The 23,891-nt window shown below is 40.9% G+C and overlaps 1 protein-coding gene across 1 annotated transcript in view; it reads left to right on the plus strand.

Annotated features, from left to right (window-relative positions):
* LOC141988752 (NACHT, LRR and PYD domains-containing protein 3-like) overlaps positions 1-23,891 on the plus strand; it is a 56,199-nt gene that overhangs the window by 20,037 nt on the left and 12,271 nt on the right. Inside the window, exon 6 of the mRNA XM_074954688.1 lies at positions 4,514-4,687. Within this exon, the coding sequence (XP_074810789.1) occupies positions 4,514-4,687 (174 nt within the window). The remainder of the gene's footprint in view (positions 1-4,513; positions 4,688-23,891) is intronic.

Here is a 23,891-nt window from a genome sequence, read left to right on the forward strand (position 1 = left end):
AGTCCCCCAAAATTAAATTTTAGGCTCCCTAGAAGTGGGAGCGGGCTCCTGCTCTCTGATAGGTTTGGGGTGGGTTCACTGAAAGAAATCTCTGGGGGTCAGGGTGTCTCAGGTATAAACCCATGGATTGTCCAGATGGTCAGAGCTCCTCCAGACCAGACCACATGCCTCACTCATACTGTGCCCACAAAGGGAGTTTATAATGTGTTTAAAAAAACACACTAACCATTCCAGCATATCCTAAGTGCTGTGTGTCTGTCCTTTACATCCTGGCTGAAATCCTGGCCCCATTGAAGTTGGTGGCAAAACTCCCATTGACTTCTGTGGTGCAGCGATTTCCCCCTCTATATTGGAAGCGTTTTAAAAATGTTACATTGATTCATTCTCAGATCAATTCTTGCAGGACTCAGGCTCATTGTTCTGTTAGTGCTCTTCCCCCACAACTACCCTTTTGCTCAGTACAATCCCTTGTTATTCTGTCTTATCTGTGACCAGCAGGTGGTGACCATCCCCTCTGCAGAAGATTGAAAGTGTGAGACACAAAGGGCAGAGGGACAGAAGCAGAGAGTGGAGGACCTTGGACTGGAGATGGGGGGAGACAGTGACCCTTTGGGTGTATCTACACTGAGCTGAGGGTGTAATGTCCAGCTCAGGCAGACATACCCACACTAGCTTTGACTGAGATAACATGCAAAAGCAAGTTTGGCTGTGGCCACGCGGGCAGTGGTACAGGCTAGCTGCCTGAGTCCCTACCTAGGGCTTTGGATGGGATTTTACTTGGGGCAACTAGCCCAGCTCACCTCCTATGCCATGGCTACCCTGCTGTTTTTAGCATACTAGCTCAATGAAAGCTAGCCACGGACATCTTCCCGAACTGGACATTACATCTCCACCTCCGGCACAGACAGGCCCTTAGCGACTGGGAGCACAGCCGTGCCGGGAGAACACGGCATCACATAGCCCAGACGGTCCAAACTAATTGTTGCTGTGCTTCCCTCCAGAGACTCGTGTCATGTGTGCATGTCTCTCCAAGCCCTGTCCCTGGTGAGTGCAACAAGGCCCTTTCCTGGGGGGAAGGGGCTGGAGATGGAGTCTGACCTGCACTCCCTCTGGGGAAATAGCAGCTTCTGTGTCCTGCGGGGCTGGGCTCAGTTCCCTGCTGCAGTCCTTGTGATCGGGGTCACAGCACCACTCAGGTCTGTCATGATGATAGGTTAGGTCGGGCTAAACTTGAGTGATTGGTCCTGTAACCCTGTGCGCCAGGTCACAGTGCCACTCACTCAAATTTGAGGGGTACCAGGCCAAATCTGAATGGCACTGACACCCTGCACATTTTGTTTTTAAACATGGGGCTCCATCCAGCACCAGGACAGTCGTAGCAACCCCGTCCCCGATACCCCTGTCACACCTCCCCAGCTGGGCACGCCCCACAGTTTTGAAAACCTCTGATGTAGCAGGGAAATTTGAAAATCCCAGGGGCTGGGCACCCAGCAGAAGCCTGAGCGCTGGGGCAGCTTGGGCATCCTGTAGTGAGAACAGGTTTTCAAAGAACAAACATTCTGGTTTGAAAACACCATGTATTCTAAGCACCCAAATCTTCTGTCGAGCACCCACAGAAGGGCCTTTAGGAGTTCCCTCTGCAGACACGGGGATATAGTCACATGGCATGTATGTAACTGGAAATTAGAAATTTCCAGATTAGAAATTAGAAATTAGAAATCTGGGGGGTTACAATAGAGACTATTTACCAAATCACTTTTCCTGCTTTGGATGTTGTATTTTGTACATCACATGCTTCACATAAGCCACTGATTGAAGCCCAGGCTGCGCTAAGCAGGGGAAGGACTTGCCAGCATTTGGAGCCTTTAAAACAAGACTAGATAGCTTTCTAAATGCATGCTTTAATCCAGTCCCAAGAAGGAATTCCGAGGCCTGTGTGTGCAGGTGGTCAGGCTGGGTGGTCGTGGAGGTCCTTTCTGGCCTTGGATACATGAGTCTGTGGGTGCCCCTGTTCATCCCCTTCCTTTGTGGGCAAGGCAATAGGATTGCGTACATTGTCTCAACATACTCATAACACTTGCAGCTCAGCATTAAGATAATGATGATAATCAAATCAAATCTCATGCTGCAGGGGTCAGGAAAGAATTTTTTCTCAGTGCACAACTAGGTTGATGCAATCTGGGTTTTTTTTTTTCTGCCTTCCTCTGTAGCATAAGAGATTGGACACTGGATGGAGTAGACTGGTGCTCTGAGGTGGTACAGATAACCCATCTTTCTAGATGCCTGGCTGGGGTGTCTTACTCACATGCTCAGTCGTATACTGATCTCCAGATTTGGGGTTGGGAAGGAATTTCCCCCGGTCAGATTGGCAGGAATTTTGGTGGGGTTTTACTCTTCTTCGGCAGTGTGTGTGTGTGTCGGGGGGCAGATCACCTGCTGATAGCATCTGGGTGTATCTCCCAAAATCACTTTCCTGCCTTTGCAGGGGCCTCAGCCACTGGTGACACCTCAGTCTCTCTTGTTCTCTGCTACTGGTGCACAACAGTTTCGTTTCCTGAGGACTGAAATTTTTGAGCTAACTAAAGTCTTTGGGCTTAACATAGGGCTACCCTGGTGCTGTGTAGTGGCCTGTGACCTACAGGAGGTCAGACTAAATGATCGGTTGGTCCCTTCTGGCCTTAAACTCTATGAATCTATGGAATTCCCCAACTGGAATCCATCATCAAGCGGTTCTTCTTAGAGCGATTGCACATGTGTGTTCCACTTTAGGTATGTACATCCCGTGCACGGATGTCCGAGAGTTTCCCCTCAGTGGTACCCGTCAGCTCGGCACATGCACCCTCCACTGCCACATTCTGCCATGTGATGGTATAAAGAGTGAAGCCACCCCCAACCTTTCTCAGTTTCTTCTTAATGCCTGTGACAATTGTTGGAGTCAGTTGTGTTGCCTTCGCAAGTTTTCTCATTTGTATATCTTTGTAGATAGCTTTTCCCCGTTTGCATGGTTAGTGTTAATAATTAGAGTGTTAAGTTTTCTATAGTGTCTTTTTACTCTCCAGTTCCCCCCTTGTAATGGTTCTGCTCTTGGTACCAGGGCATGCCTTGGTCATCAGGCATCAAGCCCTGTTTTTCATGTTCTAAACTCATGCCTTGAGTGACTCAGACTGTAGTTGTCTAAAGTGCCTGGGTGACTCTCACATAAGGGATCTGTGTCAAATTTGTAAAGACATTAAGCTGAGAACCAGGAAAGACAGAGAGGCCAGGCTGAGGTTTCTGGTGATGGAGGCTGCTCTGTGACTACCTTGAGAGCCTTTCCATTCCAGGCAAGTGCAGAGTGCTTTAGCTCTAATGAAAAGCGCTCCTCCTGTGCTGATTGAATCCTGGGACTGTTCACCCTCCACGGTGCCGAGGAAGAAACACAGTGCTTCCAAAGATGATATTGGAAGGGGAAGATTCCCAGCTTCTAAGTCCGGCAAGCTTGCAGACAAGAGTAAACACTCTTTGGTACGACTGGTAGGAACAGCACCTCCCTGGTCAGAAGAAGCCCATTCTTCATCAGATTCAGAGATCTGCTCTTATGTTTCTCAAAAGCATGCAGCACCTGGATGTTCCCTCCTAGAGCATACTGACCTGGATATTCACAGGCACCTTTGTCCTGGCCAGTTGGGATGGACACATGGCCTGACAGGAACTGGGTCCAACTCCTTTTCCAGGGCCATTTTGGAACACCTTGGGGTCCCCACCTTTGTCCAGGTCCTCTCTGCAGCTGTCCCATCCCATTTTATCAAGTAGGTGCAGGGAATCATCCCACCAGAGGTGGGAACCATTCCCAGTCCTGATTCGGAGGAGGTGATTCTGGTGAATCACCCCCCACACGTGCCAGAGGAGGCTCCACCTCAACATTTATTGGCTTCGTCCTCTTCTTTGCCAGATAAAGCAGTAACTCAGAAGGGTCCTCGTCCCCACCTGATGACTGCAGGATTCATCAAGAAGTTTTAAAAAGGGTGGCCACTGCCTTTGACATTGTAGCTGCAGTTGATCCTTCTTGATGCTAGGTTTGGGTGGACAGTCTTTCCATTTCTCTTCAGGCAGAGACTGATCCCACCTTGAGTTTGTACCACTTGTGAGACACCTAATGTGAAATGCACATGTGTGATCACTCAAAGAAGATGAAACCGTTATTAACAGGGTCTGTAACTGTTGTTGTTCCAGATGTGTTGCATGTGTCTATTCCACATCCCACCTTCCTACCCCTCTATATCGAGTCCTTTTGGTAAGAAGGAACTGAGGAGGGTCAGGGGCAGCTCCACCCTTTATAACATCACATGGCAGCGTGTGCCAGTGGAGGACACATGCGCTGTCCCTGCTGATGGAAAAATCTCCAACAGTTCACTGAGCGTGCACATGCTTCTAAAGTGGAAAGGACATTTTGAAGAACAATAGTTATGGAACAGTTAGTAGCCGTTTGATACAATTCAGGAGTAAATTTGATCTGTCCATTTGTTCCCTTCAGGTTGTCCAGCTGCAAACTCTCATCTGTTTTCCCTGAGGACCTCTCCCCTAAGATTCTTTTTACAAACCAGTCCCTGGAAAAGCTGGATCTGAGTTCTAACAAACTGGAAGATTTAGGACTGAAATATCTGTGTGAGGGACTGAAACATCCAAACTGTAAACTACAGAAACTGCTGTAAGTAATCCAGTGCTATATTTTGTTAGTTCTTGATTTTTTTTTTTTTTACTAATCTGTGCATGTTGTTTCACCACCTGCCATGTCCTATCTTTCAGTCTGTTAGTTCTTTGAGGCAGAGACTATCATATTTTTGTACAGCACCTGGGACAGTGGGGCTTAGATTTGGTTGATGCCTCTATGTGTTATTGCAGTGCAAATATTTATTAATCAATAATAATACCACCATGTGCTGAGATCCATTCAGTCTTGCAAAGTAAGCAGGAGCAGGATGTGTCAATAGTAGTAAACTACCTGATAGCACTCATCACCATGTAATTTTGACAGGTTTCCATGCTCCTTTTATGGTTTATGTCCTGCACTCCAGTCCCGTTTCTGGTCATGTACACATTTGGTGCCATTGACCAGTTTGATTTTTTTTTTAAATTTTGTTATTCCTAATAGTAATAAATCTTGAACTTTTTTAAACAATTGTTTTAGCGGTAAGGCTAATGGTGGTATATATGAAACACTGGAGTACAGTTAAAGCTCTGTTATCCAGCATGCTGGGGGAATGGGGAATTAGTTGAATATTCTGGTTAACTGAGAGTTACACTTTACCAATCGAATACCAATTTTCAAAGAATTAGAATACAATAAAATGAATCAAGTATAAATTAGTATACAGGTACTCACCAATTCAACAGTAGTACTGCACTGCACAGTGGTTGGTTTCTTGAAGCACTTAAGTGTATACAGGTAAAGTTTTCTATACAGTAGGTTATCTTATGACACTGCATATCACTATGGGCAGTGCATGGTGTACACCCAGATCACTAAAAAAGCACTTAACACTAAAAGTATACTCAACATAATGTAATCTTTCTTTGATGATTCAGAAAGCACTTCAGGATTTTGCCGTGCCTCAGGGTCATCATTATCAACATCAATTGTCATTGTAGATGTAGAAGGTGTAGGAGATTGGGCTGAATCTATAATGACCCTATGACAACCCTGGAAGCTGCTTTTTTGAATAAATCCCTGATATCAGCTTAATTACTTGTCTTCTGCCTCTTTTGCATAAAAGTAGACTGCAGAATGTGCAATTGCATAACCCCCTGGGCAGTATACTAGTCCCGTTACTAGACTGAAGATTTGTATTGGGAAATATAAGAAATGCCGGTTAATTGAAATTCCTGGTTAATTAAGTGCCGGATAACAAAGCTTTTACTGTACTTTGTTTAATTAGATCCTGGTAATTTGGGTTGCTAAGAATAACAGTTTTATTTTCAAAAATATTGGAGATATTGTCGTGTGCCCAATAACTGTGGGTACTTGTTGTTTAGAACAAAAATTTGGGTCTGTGACCATACATTTAAGATGACTATAATAGAATTTCTTGTGATTAGTTATTACATAATTTTGTTTCTTTTCATCATAGACCGCACATTCCGTGAGAGATCTTCATTTGGTTAGTTGCACTGGGCATAAAACCAGTGTTACATGGTATCTTTTCAGCTGGTCACATAGTGGGGTTGTTACTTTGAACACATTACACTTACAGATCTATTGATGCTCCTTTTGAGAGCAACAAGCAACCCGTGGGACTTTTTATGTTTGGGCATTTTGGTGATACACCACCAGTGGAGGTACTTTCATTTGTCCCTATCGATGCCATTTTTTGGTGGAGTATGGCATGGACACTTAATTGATTAAATACATCCTTATTTGTATGGATGAGTAATGATAATGTGAATGAGACATATAAGGATTGTAAAACGTTACAGGTTTTGCTTAAATAACATGTGTTATGATTTGGATGTGGTGTCACAGATCCCAAGTTATATATATATTTGGTTTGGCATTTGACTTTCTCTTCTCCATGTTTTTGAATACAGTGTGGACAATATCAATTCAAAATTTGTTGATTTTTGATTAATTTGGGTACTTTTCTTAGCTTTAAGAATTATTAGGTATTTATTAATAGTGTTTATTACATATTTACCATATAATGAACAAATATTTTAAGACAGTGATCATTATTATTTATTTATTAATTGATTAATGAGTTTTGTTAAACAGTTGGTTAGTTTATGTGTATTATACACCGTAGAGGATTTTCAGTTGCTATATTATACATTTTGTTGAACATGCGGTTAATTACTTTTCAGCTTTTTTGTAATCATACAATTGATATACCTTTTAATTTTTTTTAACATTAACCTTGTTTTAAATTATTACTTTTGTAATTATAAAACCTGTGATACTGTTTAAAACTTCAAAAAGATTAATTTTTTGGAGTTTTTTGGAAACATGTTAGTTTTTATTTGAGATCTAAATTGGTAATAGTTTTACTTGTTGATAAACAGTAACCTTATCTATGAGAAGTATTGAAAAGAAAGATGCAACCTTAATATTCTTATAATAACTAAATTCACTTATTTACCAATCAGATCAATTCAATATAACAGGGATAGGAATAAATTGTACTTGATTGATTAGTACCTTTGGGTATAGATAGAGCTGTGAGACCGCTAACAGGGCCTTCTTGTAGAACTGGACATTTCACAGGGTTTTGTGAATAATAATTTTTTATTACTGTTGGCTATACCTTTACTTTAAAATATTTATGAATAACTTTTACAATACTCAAAGACTTAATTTGGATACAAACTTCATATTTTTCTTTATTTTTATAATTTAGGTTACATATGGTTAATGCTTTATCTTTTTACTGAGCTTTTGACATTTGGGGTTTTTTTTCATAATTCATATGGAATTTCATCATTTATTGGTGAAGATTTACCTTCACTTGTAATATGTTTTATATCCTTCCCCCCCTTGATTGCTTAAGGAGGGGAAAGATTTTTTTTTTAATTTACAAAAGACATTTGTTCATTTTTTAATGTTAAATTTAAGAACAAGTTTCTTTTAACCTGTTGATAAAATTTGTTATGAGTGGTTGGAAGAAGTACTTGACAAACTACTTTTTTTGGAAAATCATGCACATACCTTCCTTCAAGTTTTTGGAACTCCAGTGGAAAACTTTTTCCACAATACAAACTTTTACTTATCCTTTAATACTAAATGTAATTCCAATCTATACAGACCTGACATACGACTCTGTACCTTATGTATTGTTAAAGTTGTACTATTACTTCATGTGGAAAACAATGTTTTAACCCAAGTTTTAGTTATAAATTGTTCTTATGCTGATTGATAATTTAATTTAAAGAAAATTTCAGTTGAAAAGCATCAATCTTTTAGTCCTTGATTTGGTTTTATTCATTTTTGCGCCCAGATTATTGTTATTTTTCCATCCTGAGGCTTAATAGGCAAGTCTGAGTTTAGTTCCAACATAAAATTTTGATTTGCCTTGACTGTTCTTGGTTTTTGTTGTATTGAAACAGTTTGTTCGGTTTGAAGTGCAGTGTTAAGGCAATAATATAGTATCAATGTTGTTAAGACCTGTTTTTTTCCCCTTTTTCTGCTACTGGGCTGACTTTCTTTGATTCTTTACTTTCTCTTTGTGGTTAATGTCTTTGGTTACTTTCCCTGTGGAGAAATATTTCCTTTCCACTACAACTTAAATTCTATCATGTTAATAGAATTAATCTACCTTTTTGCTTGTTTGTTTGTGATTTGGTATACAGAGGAACTCAATTTATGTATAACATAGTGTGACCCAGTTCATTGGTTACATAAATTGTGTTTTGGTACAACATATGATAGGAGCATAACTTGATTTCAAATTTTTTCCAAGCATTTTCTTTTTTATTAAAAAGGCTTTTGCCTTTTGTTTGAATTTTCCTGATTTGATAGCTACCTGCAAGAGAATTTGATTTAAATGTTTGTATACAGGTTTTTAGTTTGACTTCCTCTAGTTGTGTGCCACTGGTATGCCACAAAAAATGCTTTGGCATTAACATAGTTTGCCAGGTCATCACCTCAAAGGGCGTATGATCTATGGCAGCAGTGGGAGTTGCCCTGAGTGTTATTAAAATGAGCGAACTCAGACTATTTCAATTGCATCCATTGGCATTTACCAGTTTCTGCAGCATTAGTTTGATGGTGCCATTTTTTTTTAGCTTTCCTGATGATTGAGATTTATATGGAATGTGCAATCTTATTGCACTCCCAACAAGTGCAAACATTTTTGGAACATTTGCCCAGTAAAATGTGTTCCTCCATTAATGATCTGGAGGATGGCGTGCACTGCACCCTCAGCAAGTTTGCAGATGACACTAAACTGGGAGGAGTGGTAGATACACTGGAGGGTTGGGATAGGATACAGAGGGACCTAGACAAATTAGAAGTTGGGCCAAAAGAAATCTGATGAGGTTCAACAAGGACAAATGCAGAGTCCTGCACTTAGGACAGAAGAATCCCATGCACTGCTACAGACTAGGGACCGAATGGCTAGGCAGCAGTTCTGCCGAAAAGGACCTAGGGGTTACAGTGGACGAGAAGCTGGATATGAGTCACCAGTGTGCCGTTGTTGCCAAGAAGGCTAACGGCATTTTGGGATGTATAAGTAGGAGCATTGCCAGCAGATTGAGGGACGTGATCATTCCCCTCTATTTGATATTGGTGAGGCCTCATCTGGAGTACTGTGTCCAGTTTTGGGCCCCACACTACAAGAAGGATGTGGAAAAATTGGAAAGAGTCCAGCGAAGGGCAACAAAAATGATTCGGGGGCTGGAACACATGACTTATGAGGAGAAGCTGAGGGAACTGGAATTGTTTAGTCTGCAGAAGAGAAGAATGAGGGAGGATTTGATAGCTGCTTTCAACTACCTGAAAGGGGGTTCCAAAGAGGATGGATCTAGACTGTTCTCAGTGGTACCAGATGACAGAACAAGGAGTAATGGTCTCAAGTTACAGTGGGGGAGGTTTAGGTTGGATATTAGGAAAAACTTTTTCACTAGGAGGGTGGTGAAACACTGGAAGGTGGTGGAATCTCCTTCCTTAGAGGTTTTTAAGGTCAGGCTTGACAAAGCCCTGGCTGGGATGATTTAGTTGGGGATTGGTCCTGCTTTGAGCAGGGTGTTGGACTAGATGACCTCCTGAGGTCCATTCGAACCCTGATATTCTATGATTCTATGATTTGACTCTACCCTAGTGGGAAGTTTTCAATGAGAGAAGGCTTGTTTTACCAGGATTTTTGTTGTGGCTAAAGCAGCATTTGCCTTAACGGGAAATGCTTCCACCCATTTGGAAAATGGATCAATAACAAGAAGACATTGATTTCTTCTGATCATAGTAATTGAACTCATTTATAAAAGCAATATTCTTTTGTGATTTTTATTTTTGGAGATATTAATATGAAAAACTTGGTTAAGGTTTTTCCTTAATCAACATCTGGGCACACATGAGGGTTTCTAGAGTACAGCAGGGCATCCAGCAATGGAGATAGGAGCCATACTGGGGATATTGTTATATCTTTGTTATGGAATAACAAAGTTCAATGTGCTAGATTCGATTAGAAAGCAAGAACTGGAGAGGGGTGTGTATGTGGAATGTAGAGCTACTGGGTTTAAACCAATTAAAAATGCAAAATGCTTGGAAGTCCAGCTGGTGACCAATAAATATTTTTATAAGTGGAATATTTAATTTCATTAGGCTTATTTTTTTAGATCATAGGCTATTGGCCTAAATTTTTGTTATGCCTTTCTTTAGAAGCTACTGTTGCAAGTGCAATTGCACTCAGAGGCCTTCTAGATTATATGGTTTGCTGGGATCTGGAATGATGAACACAGATGCTTGAATTACTGCTGGCTTCAATTTTTACAAATGCATTTACATGCTGGTCTGTCCTGGCCCAAGCAATCCCGTGTTTTCTCAGAAATTTATATCGTGGACCTGCAATGGAAGCAAAGTTAGGAATGAAGTTTTGATGGTGTCCTGCCAATCCTAGAAAAGATCACAAAAAAGTTATGTCAGTGGACATGGACAATTCTCAAATTGCATCCGCCTTCTGTTGGGCTGGTGGTTAATCTCTTTAAGACAAGGTAATACCTAAAAAAGAAACTTCTGTGGAGGAAAATTTTATTCTATGATTACAATAGCTACTGCCATTCTTTTACACTTATGCTTGTGTTTAGCAAAAACATCTACATATTTAGTTACCAATGGCTGCATATTTACACCTTTTTAGCAATGTTTTTCTTTCCAGGCATTTTATTAGATTTCCTGCACACAGTCTATTATGAAACATATGTAAGCGGGGGAATAGTCCCGCTATTGTGGGGAACTTTCCTGGCTTCTGCACTACCCCGGTGAAGTGGGCTAGCAAAAGGATCTGAGTCCTTGCTCCCACTTCCTTTACCCAGTGGCCTCCCTGCCCTTGAGGACTCCCCTTCCACTCTCCTGTCTGGCAGAGTCCTTGTAACCCCAACAAGGCTGGGCCCAGGATTCCGGGGGGCTTGACCCCCAACCCTGCTGTGGTCACCTAGGACAGGGGCTAGGGTGTCCCCACTCCGGGGTACTCTCTCTGCACTGGGCACTTCTCTGACCCACTGACCATTACATACAAGTTAAAGCAAATGCAAGTTATTTAATCAACAATTAATTTTAAAAAGAATAAGGAAAAATGGGAAAGGTTAAAGGAAACACATCAACACACTCTGTGGCAGGGAACATCACAAACAGTGTCTCTGGAACGTTAGGGCAGTTCACAGTCTGTTCCTTGTAAGTCCCAGGCCTCCTCCTCAGGCCCTGGCTGTGCTGCAGGGATGCTGTGTGTTGGACACTTGCTCTGGTGGTGGCCACATGCTCTCTTCCCAGCGTTGCCCCTGCCCTGTCGGGGTTACGATCCAAGCTTGGCCTGCAGAGCCTCTTGGCTGAGGTGTCTCCCTGTGCTGGGCCCGCTGCCCAGGGTCCCCCTTGCTCTCCCCAGCTGCTCACCGCACCCAGCTCCGGACTGCTCCAGCCCCAGCTCCACCACTCTGCCTCAGCTCCAACTCCACTCTGCCTCAGCACTGCTGCTGCTTTGCATCCAGCTCCCTGGGCTGCTTCTCTGGCCCCTCTGGCTCTGGTTGCTGCAGCTCTGCTCCCAGGACAGGTCTACTCTGCAGGCTGCTTCTCTGACTCTGCTCCCAGCACTGACCTGCTTCCTGGGCTGCTTTTCTGGCCCCTCTGGCTCTGGTTGCTGCAGCTCTGCTCCCAGGGCAAGTCTGCTCTCTCTGGGCTGTGCCTCTGGCTTTGGGGCTGCAGCTCTACTCCCAGGACAGGGTCTGCTCTCTCTGGATCTGGTACAGCTCTGCTCCCCAGCTCAGCTTGGGCCGCTGCTTTCTCCTTAGCTTGGCCCCACTCTGTCTGACCCAGGCAATTCCAGCTCATATGGAGGACAGGACCTCCCTGGCCTCCTGATTCCCTTATTAGCCTGCCCACCCTGTCATTCAGGCTGACCTGGAGCATTGGCCTCTCCCCATTGTTCCTGGGGGCTGTCAGTCTCAGGGTCCTGATTCCCCATCGACCCTTCCCCCTTTTTAGTACTGGGAGCTAGCAACGAAAACACCTCCACTGAATGTTAGTAAGGGGGCAACAGTCTCTTTACACATATATGGGGATTTTTCTTTCCTCTGTCTCATGCTAGCTATAAGGGGGACCCCTGACTGTGCTCGGTGCATATTCCATTCTAACAGACGTACAGTGTCCTCAGATAATCTTTCTCCTCAAAATTCTGGTGGCAATGCATTTCACAAAGCTCTGCAGTTAATTGTAAAATCCTAACCAAATCCTTTTTATCTAATTGAAATAAGTTTACTATTTTTTCTAAATGTGCTGCAACTGAATTGTTTTGTTTTGCATTGGCCCTACTATTTTTGCAATGGCTTTGAAGGTTTTTACATTTGTTCCTGCTACTATTGGAGAGACATGACTACTTAATCACAAAGGTTCCAATTTAGAAATTGATATTTTTCTCCTTTACAGCTCTAATGGGGATTTTCTTTCCCTCTTTTTTTCAAAGGAACTGGTGTCTTCCATGTTTGGGCAGCTTCTACAGAGGACAATTTAGGTGGGGAGTTTTGTTCTAACCTTTATTCCTTTTTTTGGTTGGGGTAGGTGCCTGCATCTTGCGAAGGTCTGGCATTAGCAGGTTTTTCTGTGGTGATTCTGGTTTTGGCTCTAAAGTGGCTTGGGGTACAGTACTCATAACTTCAGATATAAAAATGATACATGCATACGAATAGGATGAATACGTGCAGTAGAACATAACCTTTGCAAAGATATGTTACATGGCATATCTAGCATAAAACATATTTCAGTTATGTCATATTTACACTCATAAGCATATTTCTATAAAGCATTATGGGGTACAACATCACAGTGGTTCCTTGCTCTTCAGCTGTTTACAGCTGGAGTACACTGAGAGAAGGGGCGGTGACCAAGGTAACTCCACAAAGTTTTACTTGATCCTCCATTGGTGGTGCAGTCCAGAGGAGTCCAAAGTTTGGGGAGTTTATTAATGATGACGAACCATCTGACTCACTCTGCCATGGCCTGGTAGGGTTTCTACCCATACATGAATGCTGGGTCCCTGACACACAACTGCTGTTTATTTGGTACCACTGTATGATAATCTTCCCCTTAAATATTAGTCTTAATTAGTTTCAGTGCCTGAAGTATGAATAAGAAGATATTTCCCCTTTAAATTTTTCCTGAGCTCAGTTATTACAACATCCCATAGACAGACAAGTAAAACCACACAATGCAATCGCAAGCATAAGCGAAAGCAGGAAGTCCCCTCTGTTAGTTACTGGGAGCATGACATGATTCTCCTACTTGCATGATTTTCAAAAGTAGGGGTGCATAAACCTTGTTATCTAAGGTGGCCTTTTTTTGCATCGTCCTTTCCGTGTTCTCTAGAACCATGTGTTGGGTGCCAATGTGTAGCCTTTTATTTTATTTAAAAATGTGTAATGCCACCTCATGAGTGGGAATGAAAACCAGAATTATGAAGTGCACATTTTTTCAGCATCCCAGCTTGTAAAATGGGTGAAAGTTACTCTGGGGGTCCGTTTGCGGCACACAGAGGCTCTAATGACCACCAGTGCTAAGTACCCTGTATACAGGGTAGGGATAAAGGTTTTTAGCATTCTGGCCAGCAGTTGTATCAGTAACCAGAAAGACTTCTTTTTGGAACAGTAACTCAAACAGATCATTATTGGTTTTATAGATAATGATGCCTTCAGTGGCAACTATGTTAAAAACCCTTTCAACTTTAAACATTGTAATGTTAATTTCATAGCCTTATATAAGAACATAAGAATGGCCATACTGGGTCAGACCAAAGGTCCATCCAGCCCAATATCCTGTCTGCCGACAGTGGCCAATGCCAGGTGCCCCAGACGGAGTGAACATAACAGGTAATGATCAAGTGATCTCTCTCCTGCCATCCATCTCCACCCTCTGACAAACAGAGGCTAGGGACACCATTCCTTACCTATCTGGGCTAATAGCCATTAATGGACTTAACCTCCATGAATTTATCTAGTTCCCTTGTATGTGGATGGTGAACAGGTGCTGGCTAAACTTCAACAACTGGATTTTGAGAATGGGAACTGCATGAGAGTACATGCAGCTCATGCAGGTGACGGAAATATGTAAAAGACCGAGTGCTCTTGATTGACCATGGTGAATTTGCCCAAGATTACACACTGTATGCTTTTGAGCTGACTCCGGACCAGGAGTGCACCGATCATTATTCACTGATTAAAACTGGAAACCTGAGAGTGGAGATTCGGTTTGCAATGGCATTGTCCTCTATGGTCATCATGATAGTGTATGCAGTTTTTGATAACATACTCCAAGTGAACTGTGGAAGAAGTGTCCTGTTTGACTATATGTGATTATGAACACCATGCAGTTAGAGCATATTTTATCAAAGGATGCTTCTTTTTTAGGACTTTGTGTCCAGAAGACCTCTGGGGCTTATTGTTAACACACACACTCATAACTTACCCAGAGAACACTGCCTGACCCTCTACTTACCAAAACAGGGTCTGGGTGAGTTCTTTGACTCCTACAGATTTCCCCTGGATGGTAACGTCTTTTCTAAATCTGTCGTGAATTTTTTAAACACTAACTCTCATAACCTTGTGTTTCACCAGAGACATTTACAGGACCCTCTAGCTGTAACTTGTGGCTATACTTTTTTTTTAAAGAAATGTAGTAAGGATTTATCTTTTGATCAGACTTTAAAATTGTGTACAAATGCTTTACCAGAAAATGACCACACGGTGATGCAGTTTGTAAAAGGGAAAGTCAGGCATGTCCAGATTTGTTCCAAACATGTTTCAACATGTTAAGACATGTCTGTCTTGTTGTGAGTTTAAAGATGTGCATCAATAAAGAAGGTGAGTTTAAACCAATAAAGCACATGTTTTTTGTCCAAGTATTTATTTTACACTGTTAGCCACTTGGACCTTTTAAACAGCCTTTGTTTTTTACAAGGTACATTTCTAAAAGTGGTGATGCTACTTTTGGCCTTGGCAGGCTCTAGATCTGTTTTTAGACATTCTAAAAACTCTTTATTGGCAACATCCTACAATGGGCATAGGCACATTCAGCTCTGCCAAGGTTTTCATAAAAACATCCCACCCTTTAGGAGGCCTCTTGTTAGAGGAAAAAATAAGAGCTAATAACCCTCTTGACTAAATTCAGCATGTGAGACCACACAACTGTTACTCCTCGATACACAAAGCTTCCTTTATTGTCCCAAGAAGAATTAACAACATTTCAGCATTTTTCTTATAGCGAGCATTTATCGCTTCCAACACCTCCCAAGTGACAAAGTCTGATGAACCTCCCTTGACTTCAGGAGGTAAAATTTGCCCGTGCTCTTGCTCAGGGAGAAAGAGACTTATTTTAGTCTTTTCTGCTTCACCCTGTTTGGCAAACACCAGGTATCTTTGCAGGATCCTCTTGTAAAATTTAGCCTAGTCAGATAAACTGGATCTTTGAAAAATGTCTTTCGTCTCTGAATCCAATTGGCGATGAGTTGTGGTTCTGATATTTTCTTTGACACTGGAGGTGTGTTTCATTTGTTCTAGCTGATGGCTAAGAATGAGGTACAATTTTTCAGGGTGTTCCATTATCAGTTATTTAAAAGACCTGACAGTAGATGGAGTGCAAAGCTCAACAAAGCACTAATAACCCCTCCGGACTGTTTTACAATCATCTTCTTTCTTTTGAGGGACAGCTTTTATCAGTCAGTTTTTTAATAATCTGCCATTTTCTTTTTAGGACGCTTACTTGTTGAGGTTTCAGGGGAACGTTTCATTTTAAAGTGTTGAGTGCTATTTCTGAGATGGCTGCTATCAGGTTGTCAAAGGCCGAGCAAAGAATAGCCTTCCTTTGCTGTGGTCTGGCTTTGATGAAGCGTCTTAGAAGAGTCAGGTTTCTCTGCACACAGCTAGACATGCTTGTCAGGAGGATGCTTTTTAAAAAAAATGGTGGGGGTTGGTAAAAATTACTATTTTTTAATATATTTTTTTTCAAGGTGTATACACAGGACCAGTCTTGGGAGCGGGAAGAGGGGGAGAAGGTCTGTTCTTAACCTGTAGGCTTTAGGCACTGAAGCATTTAAATCCACCATGAGTACCTGTAGGGTTTTTTGTAGTGTCCTCAAAAGCCTTGAAAAAGAAATGTGTTTTACCAGGGTACTTTTGATGCACCAGGCTGGTAATTTGCAGTTTATCTCAGAGGTTTTTAAACAGAACCATATACTTAGTACTTAAATTAATTGTTCTACCCCCCCCCCCAACAACAAAACATCTTTTGCAGAATGTACATAATACTCAGGTTCCTGTAGCATATGTATTTGTAAAGGCTTTCTCTGTTTCATCGCTTTCAGAAGAAGACTCTATAATTTATGCAATAACTCTTTATACAACAGTTGCCGACAGCTATAACACCACACAGTACTTTCAGGTATACACGATAACAGCCTAGTACTGTTTTCTATCAATTGCTTTATTAAAAAAATAAGATTTTCCAATATTTGAAGAGTCACAAAGCAAACAGGAAAAGGGGTGAACAAACTGAATGTGGTAGTAAAACAGGGAAATAGAGGCCTCTCAGAGGGTAAACTTTAACTTTGATGATGCCAAAGTACTGTCTGATAACCCCAAAATCCTCAGACATGATAATGTGGTGCCCCACCAGGTGTTGTTTAGTCTTGTTAACAAAAGGGTAGAAGCTAGTGAAATTGTAATAAAGAATGTGATCCCTGGGCTGCAGTTTGCAATACAGACATAAATATATAAGTTAAAAAACATGCATTAAAGTTAACATACAACCCATTCTAAGTTCCCTCTAAGCTGTGCAGCCATGCAGCATGCTAACAAGGGCCACGCAGGTGCGCAGCGGGGAGAGACGCCTCTCCCCTGGCCCCAGGCTGTTGCGGTGAGAGAGGCCTGGGGGGAATCCTCTCTCCCTGCCGCAGCACCGGGGCAGCCTGCACCCCAAACCCCTCATCCCCGGCCCCACCTCAGAGCCCTCCGCCCTCTCCCTCCACACCCCAACCCTCTGTCCCAGCCCTGAGCCCCCTCCAACACTCCGAACCCCTTCGCCCCACCCCCGCCATTGGTGCACATAACATTCATTCTGCACATGGATGTAAAAAATTAGAGGGAACATTGAATCCATCTTCTTTTTACTAACAATCATTTTAAGTAAGGCAACACCAAAGTGTAAAAAATAGATGGGAAGGAGAAACTTTCTCTTATCACTACAGAAAGCAGCATAGCCTTTATAGCATAGTCATGACAAATGTTTTTTTAACCGCCTGCATATATATTTCAAAAACCGTTACACATGTAAATGCATAACCCATTAGTATTATAGGAAGGAAAATGTATTGTTTTAAATTTGTACACTGCTTTGACCTGATTCCAATAAAACACAGTTATTTCAAACACGTATTAAAAAAAGACCAACCCATACCCTCTTCTATATTGTCAGGAAAAACTATCATTTGCTGAATTTGACTTCCATCTTGGTCTAAATTAAAAAATAAAAACTTTAAAAACCTTTTTTTCAAGAACAAACCATAATTCTGTAAAATATTAAACATCTTACCAAAATTTGTTAACCCTTCTAGTGCGGCTTTTGATATTTGAAGGAAAAAGGCACCGTCCTATTTAAAATAAAAAAAAGCTATTATTTTTTGCCTAACACCCAACATGCATAAACACCATGGTGGCACACATACAAAATAGTATTTTCTCTTACCATTTTGTTGCTCCTCATGACGGCAGAAGTCTTATGCCAGCAATATTTCTTTGAATGCTATGTACAGATTTCTCTATTTATAGGCCTAAACCTGTTTTTTTAAAACGGGGGGTGGAGGGGGGTCCCTGAAAATTAATTTTTTAAAAAGTAATTTCTTCAGATAACAAGGGTGGGGGGGCAATTTTTATTTACCTCCTTTACACGGTTTTCTTCTAAGAAAAAAAGGAGGGGTCCTGTTGCTACATAATTTCTCTTCTTTAAACTTTTATTTTAAAGATTTTTATATATTTTATTTTATATATTGTCAATTTAAACAATTTAAAAGAACCTGTTAAATACATTTTATTTTTACTTTAAATGGTAATATTGCTATTTCTTTACAATTTACATTCCTGTAAACAGGGGTTTTCTTACTAGGCTTTTCCTTTAGACTAAAATCTTTGTGTCACAAAGATGATAATTATTTAGTTATGGAAACTCAATAAACTTAGCGTCTCCTTAGGCTTACATTATTTAATTTTGAGCCTATGTTTTTGCTGCAAAAATTAACAGCTTTTTAAAAAGCCTGGTGCTTCAAAAAGGCCTCATTGCATACAAAACATCCCTAAAAGAGGCCTTGTTATGTTCATCTCATTCAAAAATGACCAATGCTGTTTTTTCACGTTAAACTTTTAAACTATTTTTTAAAGAACTTTATTTGATATGATTAAACAATGCATGTTTAGCAGAAGAACACAATAGTGTTAAATGGGGTGGGGATGGGGGTGGGGTCAGGACAGAGGGGGTAGGGAGCTGTTTCTTCAGGCAACCATGTCAGAGGCTGTCTCTGAACTTCATGCAATCACAAAGCCATGGCTTTTGTCTTTTAACATTTTTATAAAAGCATGCTAATATAGGTTTATTCCTAATAAAAATGATTTTGTTGCAGTAGTTAACAGCTTCAAATAATAAGGTGGGGGATATTTATCTTACTCCTTTATGGAGTTACTCATTCCACAGGGCTTTTGTCTTTTTAAACTTTTATTGTAAATGATAAGGATATGACGCTCAACCTTTATAAAGCTTAAATTAAAAGGACTCCTTACAGATAAAGTCAATTTCCAGTAAAATTTTAAGAAAATGGAATAAAGAAGTTTGATATAACTCGTGGTACGAAACTAAACCTGTTTTTTTACAACTTTCCTTGGTTTAAATTTTAAAAAATAGCCTCTTTTACTTAAGCTGTTTTTCATTTTAAGTTAGCCTGTGTGTGTTTTGCATAATTTCTTTACAGAAGTTTTCCTTTAGGCAAAGCGTTAAAAAGAAACCTGATGTATTATTATTATTTTTTTTTTTTGCGAGAGAGAGTTTTCATATTATACTTTGGGCAAAACTTTAAAAAGCAAGCTGGTGTACTTTTTTTGAGATTTCCGTATTATACTCTTGCAATCTTTACAGTAGAACATCTTTTGTTAAAAGGTGCATCTTTATTTCCCTATAAAACTCAGTCACATTGTTGTCTTTTACGTTAGCAAAAGAATCAAGAAAAGGGTTTGTTTCTTCAGATAACAATCGGTCAGTGTTTATCTTACATCTTCACACAGTTGGGTGGAGGAGGGGGCTCTTGTAAAATCTTGGTATGATATGATTGGTTCAGGAAAGTGCTTTCTTTAATGTAGCTATAGAACCGTTTCTGATTGGTCCGACCGAGAGGCATGGTTTGCTTTCAAGGCTCACCATCCAAAACAGTTATCATTTCTCTACAGCCAGGGCTGGGGTAAGATGCTTCGCTCTCCTCCTCTCTCTCTGCCACGTGCCCTGTGACACAGGTTTTAAACTCTCTCTCTTTGCCATATGCTCACTGACACTGTCTTTTCTCCTCTTCTCTCTTCTTTAAAATCTCTTTGTCATGTGTGCACTAACAAAAAGGATCTCTCTCTACCATGTGCTCGCTAAACTTTCTCGCAACCTCACAAAGAAATCTTTATTTTCTTTAAAAATCTTTATTTTCCCCTTTTTTCTTTCATACAATCTTTGAAACAATCTCATCTCTATTCTTTAATTTCTTTAAAACCCATTTTCTTTAATTTTCCTCGTTCTTTAACAATCTACCTTTATTTTTTCCTCTTTTCTTTAATTTCTCTCTCAGCCTAACAAAAGATTCTTTAATTTTCCTCTTTCTTTCATGAAACTTTGAAACAACCCTATCTTTATTTTCTTTAAAATCCTCTTTTCTTTAATTTCTCTCTTTATTTTCTTTCTCTTTCTTTCTTTCTTTCTTTCTTTCTTTCTTTCTTTCTTTCTTTCTTTCTTTCTTTCTTTCTTTCTTTCTTTCTTCCTCTCATCTCTATTCTTTAGTTTAAAATAAACCTTGTTTTTTTCTAAAAACTTTCTTTTTTCTCTAAAGCACTTTTTAAACCCCTCTTTACTCCTCTCTCTGCCATGTGCTCAACGACACAGGCTCTCTTGCTTTTCTCATCTGTATTCATTTAAAAATAACCCCTTTTCACTTTTTTCTTTAATTTTTCTCTCAAAACCCAGCCAAACATAACATGCACACAAGCACCCCCAACACTCCCCAATACAAAAATAAAAAATGAAAAAAAAATCCAAAATGTAAGATGGTGCCAAACATGTACATGGCCAGCAACAGGACCAGAGGGTGGGAAATAAACCATAAAATGGTGTGGAAACCTGTCAAAATTACATGGTGATGAGTGCTATCAAGTGGTTTACTACCATCAATATATGCAGGGCAGGAAATCCTAAGCTTCTGCTGGAATTGGTGTTGATGGATCCTTCACTGAGCATCCATGGTGGGAGTCCTGCTACTGTGCTGACTTCCTTCAGTTCTGCCACCATCTTAGCCAAGCAGCTCGACTTCTCCATTCTCATTGAATTCCATAAGCACAAACTCACATATCATTAGGGCTCCCCCTCACCCTCCCGTCACGCAGACAAAAAGCAAAAGACCAGAGTCTGAAGTGCAGGCAATGCGATATTTATTGGGGTTACCAAGCAAGGATAATCCAAAGCTCTGTACACCACTAGAGCTTTTCCCTGTTCCCCCTCCTCTTCCTGAGCAGGAAAAATTAAACCTGTAGTGCATGCCCCTGGGACCACCCTTTACAACTTATGGTCATGTTCCATTTTGGAGGGTCATGAATCTGGGAGTGAGGTCGTGTTCTGGCCAAGGCCAGGCTTTTCATTGGCTTTTAGGGTTTCTTATGTCCCCCCATCCTTCTTGCCCCTCCTAACTGGTTGCTTGACCTTGTCTTGAGATAGGATTCGAGGCAGTCTTCAAGTGTGCATCCATGTCCTTCTTTGACCCAGACTGTGAGTGCAGGGCGGGCAGTGGAACTGGTTGAAAAACCTAAAAGAAACATTGTGAACATTTCAGAATCATTTAAACTTTGTTAGTTTCCAAAATGCCAATGGCTTTGTGTTGGTCAATTTTTAAAAAATTGATTGAAAATGGTTTCATTTAAAAATAAGATGAATCAGAGATCATAGTGTAAGCAAGAAATCTGCAGGGAAACTGGTAGTGCACTCCACTAGTCTAATGAGATGACCAAAGCTCTCATCCTCTACAAGAGCTTAGCTTGTTAACCATGGCCACTGTACAGTGCAATATGAATCATCCCTATCTGTGGCCTTTGCTGCCTTGTGCACTGTGTAACCTTATAGACAGATGTTTCGAATTAGATTACAAGTTGAAATACCTGATGCTCCCAGTTAATTCTTTGCAGGGTATCATGCTAAGCATCAAGGTGCCTATTTTCCATATCTTTTCTTGTGGCAGAGGTTGAATAGCTTGAAATTGCCTTTCCACAGGAGATTTTGTCTTTCTCATAGACTCATAGACTTTAAGGTCAGAAGGGACCATTTTGATCATCTAGTCTGACCTCCTGCACAACGCAGGCCACAGAATCTCACCCACCCCATCCTGCAATAAACCTCTCACCTATGTCTGAGCTATTGAAGTCCTCAAATCATGGTTTAAGGACTTCAAGGTGCAGAGAATCCTCCAGCAAGTAACCCCTGCCCCATGCTGCAGAGGAAGGCAAAGAAAAACCCAGGGCCTCTTCCAATCTGCCCTGGAGGAAAATTCCTTCCCGACCCCAAATATGGTGATCAGCTGAACCCTGAGCATGTGGGCAAGATTCACCAGCCAGATACCCAGGAAAGAATTCTCTGTAGTAACTCAGATCCCATCCCATCTAACATCCCATCACAGGCCATTGGGCCTATTTACCATAATAGTCAAAGATCAATTAATTGCCAAAATCATGTTATCCCATCATACCATCTCCCCCATAAACTTATCAAGCTTAATCTTGAAGCCAGATAGGTCTTTTGTCCCCACTGCTTCCCTTGGAAGGCTGTTCCAGAACTTCACTCTTCTGATGGTTAGAAACCTTCGTCTAATTTCAAGTCTAAACTTCCTGATGGCCAGTTTATATCCATTTGTTCTTGTGTCCACACTGGTATGGAGCTTAAATAATTCCTCTCCCTCCATGGTATTTATCCCTCTGATATATTTATAGAGAGCAATCATATCTCCCCTCAGCCTTCTTTTGGTTAAACTAAACAAGCCAAGCTCCTTGAGTCTCCTTTCATAAGACAGGTTTTCCATTCCTTGGATCATCCTAGTAGCCCTTCTCTATACCTGTTCCAGTTTGATTTCATCCTTCTTAAACATGGGAGACCAGAACTGCACACAGTATTCCAGATGAGGACTCACCAGTGCCTTGTATAACGGTACTAACACCTCCTTATCTCTACCGGAAATACCTCTTCTGATGCATCCCAAGACCGCATTCGCTTTTTTCACGGCCTTATCACATTGGCGGCTCATAGTTATCTTGTGATCAACCAATAGTCCAAGGTCCTTCTCCTCCTACATTACTTCCAATTGATGCGTCCCCAGCTTATAACTCAATTTCTTGTTATTAATTCCTAAATGCATGACCTTACACTTCTCACTATTAAATTTCATCCTGTTACTATTACTCCAATTTACAAGGTCATCCAGATCTTCCTGTATGATATCCTGGTCCTTCTCTGAATTGGCAATACGTCCCAGCTTCATGTCATCCGCAAACTTTATTAGCACACTCCCACTTTTTGTGCCAAGGTCAGTAATAAAAAGATTAAATAAGATTGGTCCCAAAACCGATCCCTGAGGAACTCCACTGGTAACCTCCCTCCAGCCTGAGAGTTCACCTTTCAGTATGACCTGCTGTAGTCTCCCCTTTAACCAATTCCTTATCCACCTTTCAATTTTCATATTGATCCCCATCTTTTCCAATTTACCTAATAATTCCCCATGTGACACCGTATCAAACGCTTTACTGAAATCTAGGTAAATTAGATCCACTGTGTTTCCTTTGTCTAAAAAATCTGTTACTTTCTCAAAGAAAGAGATCAGGTTGGTTTGGCACGATCACCTTTTGTAAAATCATGTTGTATTTTGTCCCATTTACCATTGACCTCAATGTCCTTAACTACTTTCTCCTTCAAAATTTTTTCCAAGACCTTGCATACTACAGATGTCAAACTAACAGGCCTATAGTTACCCGGATCACTTTTTTCCCCTTACTTAAAAATAGGAACTATGTTAGCAATTCTCCAGTCATACAGTACAACCCCTGAGTTTACAGATTCATTAAAAATTCTTGCTAATGGACTTGCAAGTTCATGTGCCAGTTCCTTTAATATTCTTGGATGAAGATTATCTGGGCCCCCCGATTTAGTCCCATTAAGCTGTTTTAATCTACCTCGGATTTGGTAATATCTACCTCTATATCCTCATTCCCATTTGTTGTGCTACCATTATCCCTAAGATCCTCATTAGCCTCATTGGGCCAAGCCTAGATTATCCTTAACCTCCACTCCATCCTCAGTGTTCAGCGATCCCACTTCTTCTTTCTTTGTTTTCTTCTTATTTACAATTGCTATAGAACCTTTTACTACTGGTTTTAATTCCCTTTGCAAGGTCCAACTC

The sequence above is a fragment of the Natator depressus genome, chromosome 6 (genome assembly GCF_965152275.1).
Source record: "Natator depressus isolate rNatDep1 chromosome 6, rNatDep2.hap1, whole genome shotgun sequence".
Lineage (NCBI taxonomy): Eukaryota > Metazoa > Chordata > Testudines > Cheloniidae > Natator > Natator depressus.